The 18,656-nt window shown below is 38.8% G+C and overlaps 1 protein-coding gene across 1 annotated transcript; it reads right to left on the bottom strand.

Annotated features, from left to right (window-relative positions):
- Nucleotides 1–274: 274 nt before the first annotated feature.
- LOC100533305 (Rac) lies at nt 275–18,593 on the bottom strand. Its single transcript, NM_001204603.1, is given in 5 exon segments — nt 275–1,635; nt 8,532–8,594; nt 9,528–9,645; nt 15,752–15,823; nt 18,493–18,593. Coding segments are annotated over 5 exon segments (579 nt in total). The 5' UTR covers nt 18,528–18,593; the 3' UTR covers nt 275–1,344.
- Nucleotides 18,594–18,656: the final 63 nt, after the last annotated feature.

Below are 18,656 nucleotides of genomic sequence, written 5' to 3'. Positions count from 1 at the left end.
ACAGGATGTGGACTTTCTAATTCCACACTGTCAAACTATTTCCATGCACAGTACACAAACTACTGAAAATAGCAAAATTAAACTTTCCAAACATTATACCGTGTTATACTCTGACTGAACGAACCAAAAAGAAGTAAATCAAAGCAGCCAGCATATGAGCCATGATCTTTACAACACTACATCAAGAACAGCTATCCGGCATAACAGAATGCAAAAAAATTCTCAGTGACTTGCAAGTCATGCAGCTATCGCAATGACAACCCCCCCCCCCCCCAAGGGTAAATCAAATTTTGTATGCGCTGAATAAAACCACAGTGAGAAAAAACTCTGTGAGGCACAATTCTAATATATTTTGATAGTGGTATAGGCAACATGAAAAATTAGAAAATAAGAAACTTTAAAAAATTCTTTCTTATTCACAAAATACATTGTGCAAAAAAAAAAAAAGGAAAAAAAAAGTACCCCAAAACATACTGTCATAGATTAGTACTCAATAATGATCTTAAAAAATTACGACCAAGAGTTGTTCTCTTACCTGACAGGTTAAATAAAAATTGATGCGAATAAGAGATACACTGACTTTTCATCCTCATAGATTTTAAAATGAAATTTACAACTAATCATACATTTGATATATGAAATGATAACTAAATATCAAACATAAGCCGAGAACCATCTTCTAACCATTCAAGCAAATACTGTTACAAAGACAGTTGGAACCAGCTCAGGTTTGATTTGTCCCTCTAACTAACTTGTTTTATTTTAACACTCCTTAATTATTAAATCAGTACTTCAAAAAACATATGATTTGTTTACACACTTGGACAGACACACGTTACACTATAAATCCAGTCTTAGCTAACTGCTGAATAATATAATTAAACAGAAAGAAAGTTCGCTCAAGACATTGTGATGTTGGTATTGAGCAATTAGGACCTTTGTTCTGAACTGAAAAATACATAAGTTCACGAAATTCTTTGAACTACATATTAATACCTTTTTCTCTCAGTATCAAAACATACAAACCACAAGCATAAAGAAAAGCTTTTTCATTCACCGAAGAATACTTTGAAAGTTTATATTACAAACAGCATACTCTAAGCATGCCCATGATTAAAAATATGATAAAAAGCCAGTTGTACTGTTGGCTTAAGAGAGGCGCTAAACTTAAAGCCAGACTTCCTCTTCTGGCCGAAATTTCTAAAAATTGTACACAGTAACCGACACTGAGCTGATGGTACACCACGTTCAGTAGTAAAAGTTAACATGCTGATTACAATGAAAAAAAAACAACCCAAACAAAAACAAAACCCTACACAAACATAAAACAAACAAATAATCGGCTCACAAAATTTCGCATCCTTTCTTCTTCTTTGGCTTAGGCTTAGGGCACAAAACAGCCCGAATAGCCTCATCAAAGACATTCTTCAGCCCTTTTTGGGTTAAGGCTGAGCACTCAAGATACTTCACAGCACTTATCTCCCTTGCCATGGCCAGCCCTTGAGGGTAGGTGATAGGGGACAGCTTCTTGTCTCTCAGTTTCTCAATTGTCTCCTTGTCTTCACGCAGATCAAGCTTGGTACCCACTAAGATGATAGGGGTATGAGGGCAATGATGGCTCACTTCAGGAAACCACTGGAAAAAGAACCAGAAAGTACTGTATGATTAAAGCGCCCGGAAAAGGCCGACAAATTTTGTATTATGGAAACCCCCCCAAAAAACAAACAAGCAGACAACAGGCAGAAACAAGAGACAGGTAGTAAAGAAGTAAGGTTCACCAGTCTTATACTCCAACCACTAGAATAAAAAGGCAAAGACAAGGAGGAAGGCAGGAACATAAAATGAGAAAACTAAGCCAGAAAGGGAAATTGAAAGAGTAGAGACCAAAATAAATTAAGAAGGAGAGTAATGTTCAGGTCTTCATGGCCTTACCAAATTAGAACTGATGTCAAAGCAAAAGCATGGGGAAAAAAAAAAAAGAATCAGACTGGAATTAAAACCTGAAACATAGACAAAACATCAATAAAACAAAGAATAATAGGATTTTATACAATATCAAAATTTCCCCTTGGTACACTAAAAACCCTGAAAAACCCTTTGAAGCACTTATAATTAAAGAAGATAACCCATTGTATTATTCAATTCGCAAAATTAAAATCAAATTCAATTATAGTTAATAATGAAATACAACAACAATGAAAATATTATTATGCCCACCCCTACATATAATATAACAAAAGCCAAAATGATATGTAAAACAGCAGACACTCAAACAAATACAACCCATAACATATGCCTGAAATTTATTATTTTTTGTAAAGAAAAAAGATTTTTTCTTGAATCCACAAAATTATGACAAGTTTGGTATGGTAAACAGTGCCACTAACTTTTGTAAAACTACATTGAAAAATTCAACAATCTAGGCAACACCCAAACAAGTAAGTTTAAAAAAAAGTTTAGTATGGGGTTTTACGGCGCTCGCAACTGCATAAGGTCATATGAGAGCGCGTAACACAAGTTGGTTTTATTCGAAACAGTTCACTGTACGGCTGGGCTCGGGTCAGTAGTTAGATCGTAAAAATGTTAAAATATTTAAAATTCGGTGTAAATATATATTTTCAATCTAAAACAACTTTCCTAAAAAACATAAAATTTTTTAATAATTCGATTTCACTCTAAAATCAGACCTGCATGTGAGCCTCAACCAGATTGTCTGAAAATTTTGCGCACCCCCCCCATAAGAGCTTTTTTGTGGGTGTTATAAAAGAAAGAGCTTCTGTGTAACGAGAGACCACCCAAACAAACACAATAAAGAAGAGACCTAACCCTAACCCAAACCATAACCCTACTCCTACCCCATATCCTTAAAAGTAGCCCTCTATTTTACTTTGTCTCATAGATCTAGTGGGCGCTCGTCCGTTATGGAAGTGTTCCCTCAAAATAACAGCACATGTAGAGGTACATGATGATGGGGGCATCAGCCCCCCAAAAAAGAACCTGCAACGGCCCTTCACCTTCAGAAATGTGAAAAAGAAAGCTTAAGTCCAAAATGAAAAAAAAAAATCCACACCCCAAACAAACAAGGAGCATTTAATGGCCTACATGACTACATGGCTACAATAGGGTTTGATACAAAAACACACTAGAAATGGAATATATAAATCCTCTATAATCTATATTGTAATTCAGATAAATCTAGATCTAGAAGAACAAGTGAATAGGAATAGGCTTTGAACAAAATCCGCACCCAAACAGATGAACTCAGCTGAGTCTATCTACTAATTAGTGATAAATTTACGCACCTGATAAAATGCTGTTTTACCAACATTAACATTACAGCACAACCTATAATAGGGTTTGACACTTGAATAGAATTCTGCTGTCTTAGGAAAAAAGGACGAATATCGGAAATTGGGTGATATAGAGATATCGATACCATGTGAAAGAGCATAAAAAGCTACATTTTTTAAACCAGAGGCCATTACATTTAGAAATGTTCGAATACTTTATTTTGGTATTGGAAGTATCGTCATAATTTGTTCTTTTTAATTTATTTTATATTTTATGAAAGAAAGACGAATATCCGGTCCTACTGTGAAAAAAGGACGAATACCGAGAGGTTCGTCCTCAGCTGTATATTAGCAAGTGAAAAGAAAAAACCGTTTACGAAAAAGCAACGAATATACCGATATTTGTCCATCTTCGCCAAAACATTACATTGCCACAGGTCTTATGATTAAATACCAAAAGGCTCAAATCCTGGTATATCCAGCTTTGATCCTCGCTGTGTCAAGTGTGTTGCACACAATAAGACGACAAGCACGGCTGCTTGTGTACACTCACCAGAATTTGAACCCCAGATCTTTGGCTCCACCGGCAAAGCGAAATTAAATAACAGTCTGGAAACCCCAAAACACTTACAACAAACCAGACGAACCTCAAATATCACAGAAACGAAAATTCAGAGATGCCAACCACAGAACACCGAAATAAGTATTGGGAAATGTGAAAATGTTTACTTTCAGGGGAAAATGTGTATTCCCAAAGACCGACCGACCAACTAGTAAAATGTTCAGGGTGTCCAGCAATATCTCCTGAAAAAAAATTACTAGCTCACCAGCTCGAAAAAGGGAGCACACACGCGTACAATATACATACCCAGTCAACAACATGTTAGTGTTCAGTGTCGTACTGGGGTCTTGTTTGACTTAAGTATTTCAGTCTATTATAATATTTTCGTCTCATTATTATATAAAAAATTAATCCTGCTCTGAGTGTCAAGATTCATGTTATGAACTGACAGGCTAAAATTATTGCTCAAACTCAGAGAAGAGCAATAACTTGAATGGCTAAAGTAGACCCACGCAGTGTGAGAGTTGTAACAACTGCGGGAGGTCAAGATGCAGTGACACTGAAAATCTGCCTGTCTTGAACAGAAAGCTACAACATACACTGTAGATGTATAATTTACTATCACCCATCCAAGGAAACGCGAACACTTTATTTCAATAACACAGACTTGCAAAGTATGAAGGGTACCGATTCCACACACGGCCTGCACTGACGCGCGCTTTGCAGAGAGCTCTAATCAAAATACTGAAATTGCTTCCAAGTTTTTGTCCTCTGGTGTCTGGTGTTGCCTTCACCCCCCCCCCCCCCCCCCCCCCCAGTGTATCTTTAGAAAAAAAAATCAATAATCCCCTCCCCTATTCCGTAGTCCTATACTTGGCCACGTCTCTCCCACCAAAGACAGTATTTGCTCACACGATGCTGTATTTTTATGATGCGAATGCGCGCAGGGTCACTGACCTGTCACAATGGCGAGCCAGACAATCTAAAAATCGGATGACGCTTGTATTTTTTCTTTTTTTCACACAAGTGACAGCACAGAGACGAGTCGGAGTATTGATTAAATTTTATTTGCACGGTGATTCAGCGTTTAAACTACACAACCTACATGTCACTAATGTTGCGTTATCAGACTACCGCTGGCAAACTTCTGGGTGGTAACGAAAGCAAAAGTAGATCTTGATTTTCCCAATCGAGCCTCGGTGTCACATACACTTCCGCCGGCCGCCTGTCCACGTGAAAGTGAAACATACTCTCGGACGGGGAAAAGCTGAACGAATATAATATCACAATCGCGACCGGTAAAATTGAACTTACTGACCTCATCGGACTTGGTTTTCAAATATTCCAGTTCCGCGAAACTGAAACTATTTTGACAAAAGATAGGACTTGAGATAATTAGGATTACCAGAGCTTCCAGCGGCTGATGTCATTTTTTGAGGATTTTCGGGTCCAGGGTAGAGCCCTCCAGGGCAGAGCCCTGGCAGGGGGTTGAAGGGGGACAGCGTCCCCTTTCTGTTTTGGAATTTTTGGTTTCAGAGCATCGTAAGTATGCCATTTCTGGCTATTCAGGCCTAAATTTAATTAGAAAATAATTGACCAAAAAAAAACCATACCTTGTATAGGCCTACATAATTTTCTGCTTGTGTTAATCCATATATTTCCAAATCCAAAGCCATGCTTTCTCCCTTGTACAGATACTGTACATCCACAACTAGAATAGATCTATAAAACTTGACAGTTAATGTTTAACTTTTTTCTGCTTGTGTTGGTTTGCACCATAATCAGCATAAGGTGTAGAATTCTTACAATAATAGCTTTTTATATATAACAGCTTGACTTGATTTCTAGATATAGATCTATATCTAGATCTAAATAACTTGACAGCTTATATTCAACTTAAATCCACAACAATACTTAGATCTACAAATAAACAAAACAAGTCTGGTAAAAAAAACCCAACAAGCTCTCTTTAGAGTTTTCTTTTCTTGGCAGGCCCAAGATCTATTGAACCACAATCGTCATTTCTTCCTCTTGTTTACAGAGCTGGTGCTCTGCTTCTTCTTGTGCTTTAGAAAGTGAAAGTAGAAGACACTGTCTACACTTTCAAATAAAAGAGCACTTCCTGTATGGGTTGGCTATTGTTGACTATTGGAAATAACGGAAAATTCTTATTTCGCATTTTTGAAAATAATTTTTTTTTTTTTGGGCACGAATTTTCACAGAAATTTTTCCATTTGCGGAAATCTACTAATTTGCGGAAATCAGCAAAATTGCGGAAGACTGGAAGCCCTGGATTACTCGCCTAAGCTGAATCTCGTATTTTTCGCATTACAGAATACATATTTTTTCATGAAAAGTCGTATTCGCGTATTTTTGGCAAAAAATCGTATTAAAATACGTAAAATCGTACTGGTTGGCATCTCTGAAAATTCCAGGACGTTATTTGATGTTGGGTGAAAGAAAGACAAATATCGCCATTCGTCCTTTTCCATACAAAACTAATTAAAACATCATCAATCTGTTATGAAAGAATGACTTTTGTCTTCTCACACAAAATTTTAACTACAAGTGCATAATTGCACCATCCTTCCTCCTGCTAAAAATCAAGTTAAAAATAAAATAAAATACCAACTTTTGAAACGTGAGACGAATAAATTTGATTTTTTGGCCCTCCTCAAAAATGGGTATGTCGCGATATTCGTCCCTTTTCCCCCAAGACGGCAGAGTTGGAATATGAATCCTCCATGGAGGTCTATAATATAAATCTAGATCTATTAGAACAAGTGAGTAGGCCTTGAATGAATCCACATCCGAACAATCGGTCAACAGATGAAATTCAAAATGGCCGCTCGATCACGAAACTGAAAGTAGACCTGTATTTCTACTCAGATTTCGACAATTGTGTTGGAAACACCAACGTTTGCACGAAAGTGAAAGTGCAGCCAAAGCCGACCGGATTTCAGATGATTGTTGGCAAACATGCAGGTCTATCCGTTTTTAAAAAAAAATCATTAAAAATAACTCGAATTCAACAAACACACAAATGACCAAGCTCGGTTTCAACGAAGTCGCTTTCAGAGTGAACAACTTCCGCTGAGACGGATTCACTCATTTACGTTACTGTTAGTGAAAACCATCCATGGCACCTGCATCGTGAACCACTATTCTCTTAGCCTATTGTTTATACATCTTATGCGACCAATCAGTAACCTTCTTTCATACCAACACACGTGTTGTTAGCACGCACACATGTCTTTGTGTGTGCCGGGGTTGGACAGGCGGCCAGCACATGTGTAACTGCATGTGCATGTGTCTGTGGGGAGGGGGTGCAAGCGGTCCAGCATGGAATGTCAGTTGAGATACAAACGCTTCACAGTTATCCCCCCCCCCCCGGCTACTGATCAATATTACAATGATAAGCTAGTCTTGACACAGGCCTATGTAATAAATTGCGTGCTGGACTGTGGAATCAAGCGTTGCCGGAAGGTAAGCTCTACACAGCATCAGAACTTGTTTGACTAGCAATATGTTATAGATGATAGATGACACAGGCGTGCATTTGAATGAATTGACCCTTTCGCACAGTATGTGCTTAGACGAGTTTAGTGTATTTTCCTGGAATTTTCTAGCATTTCTTCGGTACGGCCCGGTATGGCATCAAAGAAATGAAAATGCCTCTCATTTGAAACCAAACTACTTTTGATTGAGGCAACAATCCTCCACCTGACCAATATTTTCAATATATACCCAGACAATATCAAGGATACTGTAACCTTCACAGACGGAAAATCAGTACTCCAAGCTTGGGAAAACATGAATTTTAAAAGCCCAGCTTGCTTCTCTGTGGCGCAAACAATTAACACCTTCAGGCAGACCTATGCTGTTAATTTGACTTTACAGTGGATACCTGGCCACAGTAACATCCCAGGAAATGACAGAGCAGACACCCTTGCCAAGACGGGAGCATCACAAACACAACCTCAAAACCCAGAATCACAACAGACAGTCAAGAACATCATCAAATGCAACACCAGGTAACAGTGGCTGAGTGAATGGTCATTGGGCAAAGCTAAAAGAGCTGTATTAGCACACATGACTGCTTCCAACTCAAAAGATGCACTAAATTCCCCCAGTAGAAGAGAACAAGTCACTATCTTTCGCCTGCGATCAAAGCACATCCCGATGAATCCCTACCTAAATTGATCCGCAAGGATACCCCACCTGCCTGCCTGTTGTGCGACTGCCAGGATGAAACAGTATCACACCATCTCTTTACCTGCCCTGCACTTAGCAACCTGCATCGCACCCACCTACCTGCCTCCCCAGATATCGGAAATATCATACAGTGACAAAACACAGCTGTTAAAAACCTCTAAATTCTTTGTCATATCGACAGCCCGAAGGGCTGGAACCCAAATGGCCGCTGGATCGGAAAATTAAAAGTAGTAAAGTAAAGATTGAGAAAGTCGAATACATTATATATATTACTTGTTGGGTGCTTGTAGTGTAATTATCTAAACAAAAACCTCATGTTTGCTATAACGAACACTCGGATTCAACTAAATTAAAGGTCACGCCCGACGACTCCGTTGAATCCAAGTTCCACTGTACCAACAAGAGAGCTCATACAGAAAAACAAAAAGGGACTACAGCTTGTAGGAAAACAAGTTTCATCTTACCTTTGCTCGAACATTCTCGAAACTTGTAGGACTGATCAAGGAAAAACATATAAGAAAGACATCCTGAAATAGAGATGAAAAATAAAACATAACACCAGGTTGCACGAACATTATCAAAAGCTCTTTTCTTAATTCACTCACTACCAGCCATTTTCGGGGTTGCTATCCCTTGTGTACCAGCTTTATTTGTTGTTACTTCTTTTTTCACAAGTTTTAAAAAATTGCTCAAAAACTGTCAAAGACAAGCGAGCTGCCATTGTGGGAAATGTAATGGTAAATTCAGTTCTAAGGGAGGTTGTTGGAAAAATCAATAACTCAACTTGCCCTCCTCTGATTTCGATTTCATTTCTTTCTAATGAAAGATAATTGTGTGGGCTACGAAAAACACAAACCAGTACCGCGAACGGTGCGGTTTTAACGTAAAAATAATAATTCCAAAGTGCGAAAGCGCAAGGGTTGCGGGTGTGGTATCACAACGTCAAAGCTACTTTACCCGCAACAGTTGCGGGTGTGGTAGTGAGTGAGTAAGCAAGCAAAATTTACACACCGTGAACATAACCAGACCCTTTGGAAAATTAAGTTGTATTTATGACAATTTCTACAAAATTAAGTTAAAAACAACAGTGCATGCATTTCTTTATCTCTTGAGTTTTCTCGAATAAAGATGCCATTACCTTGATAAATAAAAGGTATGACATTTCCTAGAAACAAAAGTGCTTGAATGAAGAAGAAGTCTGTTCAATATTTTTATAAGACAATCCTGGCCCTGCATTTCATTATCAGCGACTAACTCCGGCTAGTCCAAGCCTTTTCAGAATTTCAGACTACCATTAGCTACAACTATGAACAAAGCATGAATAACTTCCTTATCAAAAATCTTCAAGCTTTCCTTTGAATGAGCAAAGAGATTCAGGGAAACAACTCAAGGCAAGAAAAATTGTACTAATAAAATTAAGAACTTATCAGTACTAAGGATGAACAGCCAGAAGTACTTACAGTTTGCGGATATGACAAGGGTCTGAGACGATCATAGTCCTCTTGTCCAGCAGTATCCCATAGTCCAAGATTGATTGGCTTGCCATCTACCATAACATTTGCAGAGTAGTTGTCAAAGCTGTAACAGAAATGATTGAGTAATAAATGCAAGGAAGAATCTAGAGGAACCTTTGACATTTACTTCAATAAAAGGATTTTTTAAAACAGCAAATAAAATTCCACAAAAATGTACTTTGTCCATCCATAGTACATTTGTAGCCTCGACTAGTTCTGCCCATTTCTATCATTTGTCAAGGATTTGCTCCTGATTTGCGCGTTTACGAAAAAGCTATTTTTTAAAGGGTTTGGCCAATATTTATTTGTAAAAAAGTGGAATGAACTTAGAAAGTTGCCAGGAGAAACTTCGAAGGATCTGTGCCACTTCGGCCTGTCGGCAAAATATTTGACATCGTACGTAAGACATTCCATGATTCAGCCTGATGCTCAAAAGGCTGGCGGGTGCCCATGAGGCTTTTATATTGTGAGGACTCACAGTATTATGTGAAAGATCTGAAGTGGCCCGAGAACTGATGAGAGTCTGGTTAAAAAAATGCACGTCTAAAGGGCCTTTGGCGCCTTATATATATATATAGCTTTATAGCTTCTGATACGGCAGAATTTTCTATTTGAATTTACATGAAGTTCAACTGGACCTGTACATGTAATTTGTTGCTACTTGTTTTTCCATCATGGCAGATCTAGGTGAGTCAATTCTGGTCACAATTTGACTCTACCACTAGTCAAGCTGGCATTCAGTGCTACCCCACTATGATTATACTGCCAGCCCCGCTGTACCACCAACTTCATGCTCGCCCCAAGGTAAACGGTATAACGTGATGCTGGCACAAAAAAACAGACTTCCTAAACAAACCCTCAAAATACATTTTATATGGCAGCTACGCCTTTATCTTTAAGTGGCTGGTAGCACCAGCTAATGAGCTAGTTCTGTTTTGCTGAGTCACTGATGACACTATGAGGATGCCATGGTTTTCTTCCAAAACACTGGAAGTGACTCCGTTAGTTCAAAGTATGATCAGTATTCCAAATGGATGTTTTATTTTCTACTGTGATGGGTGTTTCTTCCATTGGTTTGTTGATAGTTTGAATTAGAAGCTTGGTATTTTCAATCATACATTGTTTCAGTAAGTATCTGTGTGTTTACAATTTCCGCTGCTCAGCTATTAATTTACAAAAGCCGCTTTAACTTTGTGAAAAATTAAAATACGTAATTACACATTTTGAGGAGCTGGAGATAAAAAGCAATGGTGACGCGTGCTGACAAAATAGGTTACTTCTCAGATTCAAGCCTTATAATTAAGTAAAAAGATCACGCCTGTGAAGTTCTGACAATCAATTAGTATGAAATAATGAAAGACATGTTATAGAAAGTTAAAGAATGGCATCAATTGAAAATCTACAAATTTGACCCAAGTGTTGATTTTTGGCCAATATTAGACCTGGATGCAAGGCACAGCATAATTGCCTGACAATTATGAATGCATCGGGTCCAGGGCTGCGCCCTGGTACAGGGTCAGAAAGTCCCTCTGAACCCAGGGCATTTTCATCACCATTATAAAGCACAAAACCCCGTCTCCCGGCACATTTTCCCTAAAATATATCAATTTATATTAACATTAACATTTGGAATTTTGTTCACCTTATTTTCTTCCAAACCAATACCTAAACCCCCATCTCCTGGCACATTTTCCTTGAATTATTCTAATATCCAATTTATATTGATAAACATTAACATTGTGTTTACACACCTAAAATTAAGATGAGGATTCATTTATAAGCTAAATAAAAAATGTACTCACCATACTGTACCTTTCATCCTGCGAGCAAAATCCCCTGATCATCAACTGTCTCTACCATCTCTTTTGTTTCTTATTGTTAGAGGGAAGGCTGGTGAGATCGCTTTCACTTTGTAGCCGTTCAATTCAATGAACTGCTCAGTCTAATCTCTAGATCTAGATTCTAGACGTTCTAATGATATATGTGTGTGCGCCTAAACGAAGGTACCAAAAGTCGCCCCAGACCATTTCGAGCAACAGGCTGATAATGACAAAAATCCCTTTTTTGACCAAATGTGTTTCCATTAAAAAATGATGACAGATCCACCATTTCTTTACAATGTGCTAAAAGGGTTTTCATTGATTTGACTTCTTAATATTTTACTTTGCATCATTTTGAGGGTAGGGTATAATAAAAACAAATAATGAAAACTGCTTTTAAAAGGTATTAAAATCTATTCTTGAAGCACATTATCCCTTCACTGCTATGTTTTACCATTGAATTGACAATGAATTCCATTCGTGATATTCAAGTCAACTGAATGCCAAATTGGAAATGAATTTTCCGTGAATAAATACATTTAAAAAATAGCCTTTTCCAAGTTTGTGTGTGTTCTCACGTGTATTAAATTTGAAAGCTCATTTTTTCAAAATTATATTTTTTATACCCTACCTCGCAAAATGTGCAATATCTAAAAAAAACTACGAGATATCTAAAAAATTCAAAGACCACTGTGTTTTGCATTGAATTTCCTATAAGGTACAACCCTTAACACAAAATGGTCAAAATTGGACTTTTGGTACGGTACCTTTCTTTAACAAACGTATCTTCATAGATCTAGAATATTTCAACAATGCAGAAACTAGAACTACACCTACAGGCGAACCTGCCTTAACGGAAACCTGTATAAAACGGAAACCTGTCTTATCGGAATCTCCCCGCTCCCCCCTTGATTTATTTCTCTTTAATTACCTGTATAAAACGGAAACCTGTCCAAAGCGGAAACGGAAAGAAAAATCTGCTCCCTTCCGATGGTTTCACCTGTCTAAGATGGAAAATGCTTTCCCCTTCAGCCCTGATTTGAAACAAAACTCGCAAGTTTGGTTCCGCCAGCTCTAAACTTAACGCCATGGCCATGCCGCAAAGCGAGGAAGGGTAGTAGGAGTGCAATTTGGGGGTAGATGTTACCCCATCATGCAGATGGTCAGTGTAGTGTGGGTGTGAAATCTCACGACTGCCCGTGAGAGTGCTCGAGTAGTGAGCCACTACGGAAACTTTCCTGGGTACCCAGAAGCCAGAGGTGTGAAATTAGTTTGACCAATGCCTGCCGCCCTGATCGTATGGCCAGCTGAGAAAAGAGTTCCTGGAATCGTAGTTACATGATGGCATTGTTTAGCAATGCCCACCGAGAGCGTTTTGTTCTGCCGATTTTTGGCCCCCGCAGCGGGGGTGTTTCACGGGACGCACTAACGCAAAGGTTGTTGTCTTCAACTCGCTCTCACGCCGCTTCTCGTGAATGGATATGAATGAAACTTGGCAGCCAATCAGAAAAGAGGTCAATCTAGTAGTATGCAGTTTGACAACATTGTACCCATCCTAGAAGCAGTCGAAAACGTTTGCGAAAGTGGTTGATGTGGTGCGCTTTGAAGATTTTTCGGAGCTGTGATTTGTCAAACTGACTGATATGGTGTACACCATTTTTCTTTATTCCCTTAAAATTTTAAGCTTCTGTGTTAAGCCGTTTTTGCGTAATCTTTAAAAATGTGGGAGTAACTAAGGGAAAAAGCAGCATTGCCATTTGCGAACGACCTGCGGCTGGGAAATTTCCACTGAGTGACGTCATCAGCCATCGGTCGCCACAAACGAGGCCCCGCTTATGTAAACCGGAAAGGGGGGGGGGGGAGGATACTTGAAAACTAAACGGGGGCCCTGATAACTTGCGTTTGTGTTGCATTTTAGTCACAATACAATAGATGTAGTCATTTATATTTGCTTGATTGCATGACAGAAGAATAGAAATAGAAAAGCAAACATCTTGAGAACTGGTATGGCATTGTGTTTGCGTTATGAAAGCGTATTCCCCCCTCTTGGGAAACCACACACTTGGACTCGTCCTGTGCGCTCTGTTTGGAAAAGTGAGGCATTAAGATTGTTATTAAAGAGTAGGCCTATGGTACTTATTTAGTCAAGTCTGGGAAGATAGTCCCGTTTATACATTGTTATCGTTCACGCGTGCGTGCGTGAGTGTGTGTGTTTGTGCGCGCGCGTGAGAGAGAGAGAGAGAGAGAGAGAGAAGGGGGGGGGGGGGGGGGGGGGGGGTGTGTGTGTGTGTGTGTGTAAATATGTTACATTTATTGTATGAGTTGTAGCCTACACATGCGAAATATTCCCATGACTTGTAAACTATATTATCTGAACGAAACTTAATCTACCACACAATAGGACACTGTCCAACAATGGATATACACAGAGACGATCTTATTTTCTATAACAAAGTATGCATGCTTTTACTAGTAGAGAACTGGATTTATTAGACTAATAAATCCAGCTCTCTATTTACATTTTTGTGACAAATTGATCCAGAGCATTGCTTGGCAAGGAGGAACCTTTTATGTTGCCAAGTTTCATTCAAATATCATGACTTTGGGAGAACATATGACTGATAATCTTTGTAAATCTGTAAAGAACACCACTTTTTTACCTGTTAATGTCTTTACAACTCAAAAAGTATGACAGATATTAAAATTCTGACTGCATGACTAGATTCTGCATTAAAAAATGTACTAGACTGCCAAGTTTCATTTACATATTCCAAGAAATAGGCGAGCTATGACAAATATTGTCTCAAAACGCACCGAAAACCGTCACATTTTTACCTATAAACGTCTTCATAACTCAAAAAATAGGATAGCTATGAAGAATCTGAAAGCAGGACTAGATTCTGCACTAGAAAATGTACTGGGTTGCCAAGTTTCTTTTAAATACTCCGAGAAATGAGCGAGTTATGACGAATATTGTCTCAAAACTCACCAAAGAACGTCCCATATTTTGGGATTTTTTCATTATATAAAAGTGTACCAGAAATTAATTGATTAAAAAATCCTTAACTTTTTTGTTTATTGATGGATTTAAAAAATTCAAAAAGTTCCATGCTTGGTGAAGATAAAGCTACAAAATGCACCTATTTGCAAACACTTTCTGGCAAAAAAAGGTTTTTCGAGGTCATTGCTACATTGTTTGACTGTGCTTGTTACACCGATGCGTGGGGGTACGGGTGGAAGCAAAGGGGATGTTCAAACGTTCCTGTTTTTAATAGGTCAAATAGTGGTCCTACGAAAGGCAAGCACAGGTGGTAATTGGATAAGTAACACTGACGCATGTCATTATCAGACAGGATAGCAGCTGAGAGGTGTGAAGTTTTGACCACTGCTAGCCGATCGGGCTAGCGATCCTTGATCCCACCAGCTGGGCTTTTGAACTCCCCCTTTCCATCTCCCCCAAAATTCCCCTGTCTAAGACGGAATTTTTTTCTGGCTCCCTTGCGATTCCGTCTTACACAGGTTCGACTGTACACATGTTATTAGAAAACAACAATCAAATTTAGATCTAGTCCACACTTGATTCACAGATACCGTGCAAAGCCTAGGGTTCATTTATAAACACCGCCACTAATAACAAGACGAAGATTCCAAGCACACCGCTGCACACGACCTGTGGCAAGAAGTTGTTACAATTCACTAGCGCATTTTTCCTTAAGTTCAGGCAATTATTGGCGGAATGTTTGCTCTGATTGCCGGCATTCACAAATCGTAAGTTGGGCGGAAATCAGGCTCGGCGATAGGCCGGCATCCGACTCTCGCACCCAATTTGCGATTGCCGGAAATCAGGAAATTGAAAACGTCCAGGTCTACAATATTTCCATTTAAGAATTGAGAGAAGTAACTCAGCACGCCTCACAATGTGTGCATGGCAGGGATAGCCCTGGATGTATGTAGTTGCTAATGGTTGAATACAAAACAATGCTGAGCTGGCACTTGCTTCCCGACAGAGTCTAAACCCTGTACTGCTTTTAATTCACTCATAACCCCAAGAGACAGTGAAGCCACTGCTTTGATGCAGCTGCAGAGTCAAACAAAAGTAACTGATTTCTACAGAGTAAACAACTCTTCTTACAGTCAAAAGACAAAGACTTCCGAACTTAAAGCCAGTGAATAAAATGTCATTTCTACTTGCCTGTGAAGGATCATACCCTTTCCTTTCCATGTTAGACTGTTGCAAGCTTTGTGTTGCAGCAAGCAATCCCATTATAATGTTACGCACAGAATGTTTGAAGTCAACCACATTGGTGAAAATAAGACATAAGATACAAAAAACATCACTCAAAAACTTACACAGTTGGAATGTATTCTCCGGGGAAGGCATTGGTAGTGTAGCTGATAAGAAGACATGTCTTACCCACAGCACTGATGGAATAAAATGAAGAGAAAGAGAAAACACAATTAGTTATACTGCATATAAACCCATTACATCACAATTGTAACTCTATAAAAAATAGTGTGTATTGTTAGAGAGTTAAAGTGGGCTTATTTCAGTTCATTTTATTTTAGATATAATAAATATAACCAATTGGTTTTTTTCACTAAAAAACTAAAAACTCAAAACCAGTTACGGTCAAATTGCACACCACACAATACATTTTTCATTTGACAACTTTTGCAAGGTGACAACCAGCTTCAAATTCTTTTCCAGTGAAAACTATTCATTTTTTCTGAAGACCCATGAGTTTAACATAAATGATCGTTTTTCAGCACAAGGGGGCTATCCTGAAAAATGCTCTTTTGAGAAAATCGAAATTAAAGTTTTAGCCCCTTGTTTAGTTTCTTTAAAAGACAAGGAGAGTTTTCTCCAACAAATATATCGCTAGCCTCGTGATTCAATTGCCTAAGTGACAAAATTTCCGAAAATCCCTTTTTGATCCCTTTATGTCTTTGTGCACCATGTTAAAATCCTGAGTTTGAAAGATTACTGCAAAGTGTTTCAATCCTCCAGTAAATCAATCGCCTATATTCACACCAGTCCCCAATTTCACTTGAAGATTCAACCCAAGAGCTAGTTTTGCAACCTGGTGGCGAATGGGCGGTTGAATCATGCAGATTCAGCGACTTGTTGAGGTGTTCACCCGTCGCTTAGGCGGAGTGACCCACACGACTGTGGTGTTTGTTAAAACAGACTGGAGGGTAACATCAAAACAAAGTACCGCCTTTGTTAACGTTGACTGAGATCGACCCCCATCGATAGCCAGAATATTTTGTCATGGCAGTTTGTGTAATCTACAGCCTAGTTTGGTAGTAGTGTTTACAAGAGAAATGGCAAGATGGCATCAACGAATATGTTAATACAGACTCGACCAAGTCGGTTAATTGTGGCAAAAGCTACTTATAAATGAATGAATTGATTAAAGTCTATGATTGACAGCTAAGGGTTGCTTATTTCACATCCGGTACAACTATTGGAAAATAGCCACCCTGGGTGAGAATTACCAGGGTTGGCTTTTCTCACCCGGTGTGAAACAAGACCTGTTTTTCCTAATTTCGGAATAATGTCTATCGGTGTGGATGATCAAATTGATAGAGAAGCACAGAAAAAATGACATTATAGCACAAAAGTAAAAGTAAGCTAATTTAATCGTCTACAAAGATGCTATGGCTATTTCACTTTTCGAACCGAGCCGAACTATGCGGGTCGCCATTTTGTTTTACCCAGAAGTTCTCGCAAGATCTACTCCTCCCCCCCCCCCCCACTCTCTCTCTGTCTCTTTCTGAATACTATGGGTGTGTTCGATCAAATTGACCAAAACAAAGTTTAAAAAATGATGTTAAAACACAAAAGTAAATTAATTTTGTCGTCTACAAAGATGTTACGGCTATTTAACTTTTCGAATCGAGCCAAGCCACGCGGGTCGCCATTTTGTTTTGCCCGGAAGTTCTTGCGCTACTCCTCTCTGTCACTTTCTCTCCACTGCCCACATAAACAAAATTGCATGCTTTCAGGCTAACAGTAGTAATGGAACGTTTGTTCACGGCACAGAATTTTACAATTCTGTTATCACAGTGCAGAATTCTGTGGTTCAGGGTGAACGCTACACTAGTTGGCCTAGCCCTAGGCTAGTGAACGCACATCGGGTGAGAATAGCCAAAAGACTCGCCTGTGCATTCTCACCTGGGGTGAGAATAGAGGTGGCCTAAACTTTTATAGCAAACTTTCAAAAAAATTGTTTACACAAATGACGCCAATGTAATAACTGAAGTTGAAGTGTGCAATAATGTTTTTTTAACCCTTTTTTCAATACCCCCACACAGTCTGATTGACTGATTTAATTAATTTTCAATATGAAGAGTATGGACAAGGTTACAGACATTCCCTGGCATACCAAACTGTACTGACTGTTCTGTCATTCTCAATCATTGTCATCAACTTGTTTATCAACTCCATTTAATTTCTGTGAAATGACTCAAAGTTCTATTGAATTGGTGGGGTCACTTTTTGTACCCATACTGAGCTGGTTACTTTTTCAAAAAAACAAAATTGAATAGATCTAGATCTAGATTCTAGATCTACTCTAGAATCTAGATCTAATTTCCTTGTTGACTAAAATCCTTGCCCCAACAGCCAAGCCCAATAATACTGGATTTAAGCAAAATGGGATGCAACATTTTAATGTCACTGTAACGCATAGAGAACTTGCTTCATGGTTCTGAACAAGGAAGTCAAGTGGCAAGAGGGAAACACTACACCACGACACACGGACAGCAAGCTATGATGGGGGAAGAATTTCAGAAACCAGTTAAACCGTTCATCCTGGGATACGATACAGATTGACAGTTTCAATCAAACTTACCCCACCACCCCCCCCCCTCTTACCATGTAAAATATAATATTTAGATCTAATCGAAGCGCGACAAAAACAAACAGGCCGTCTAGATATATTGTAGAGATGTTCGCATGTGATAGGGAAAGTGTAGTCAAAACTGTCTTACTTTGCGGGGTCGAGCCCTAGAAAATTAACCGTCGATGTCGCTTTCACGATAATTCGACAATAAAGACACAAAATAACGTGACACAAGCAACTTACCCGTCCCCGACTACCACACACTTGATAGCCTGCATGGCTGACTGTGAAAGATTATCAACAATTAGGAGGACACGATCTCAGACGCTGGGTTCGAATGGAACCTGAAAACTTTCCTATTCCCAACAAAAATGGCCTCAGTCAAAAGTTTTATAGGCCGACACACG

This window comes from Aplysia californica, unplaced genomic scaffold, assembly GCF_000002075.1.
Source record: "Aplysia californica isolate F4 #8 unplaced genomic scaffold, AplCal3.0 scaffold00131, whole genome shotgun sequence".
In the NCBI taxonomy this organism is placed as follows: domain Eukaryota; kingdom Metazoa; phylum Mollusca; class Gastropoda; order Aplysiida; family Aplysiidae; genus Aplysia; species Aplysia californica.
The sequence above is the reverse complement of the archived record's forward strand: the minus strand, read 5'-3'. Positions and strand labels throughout refer to the sequence as shown.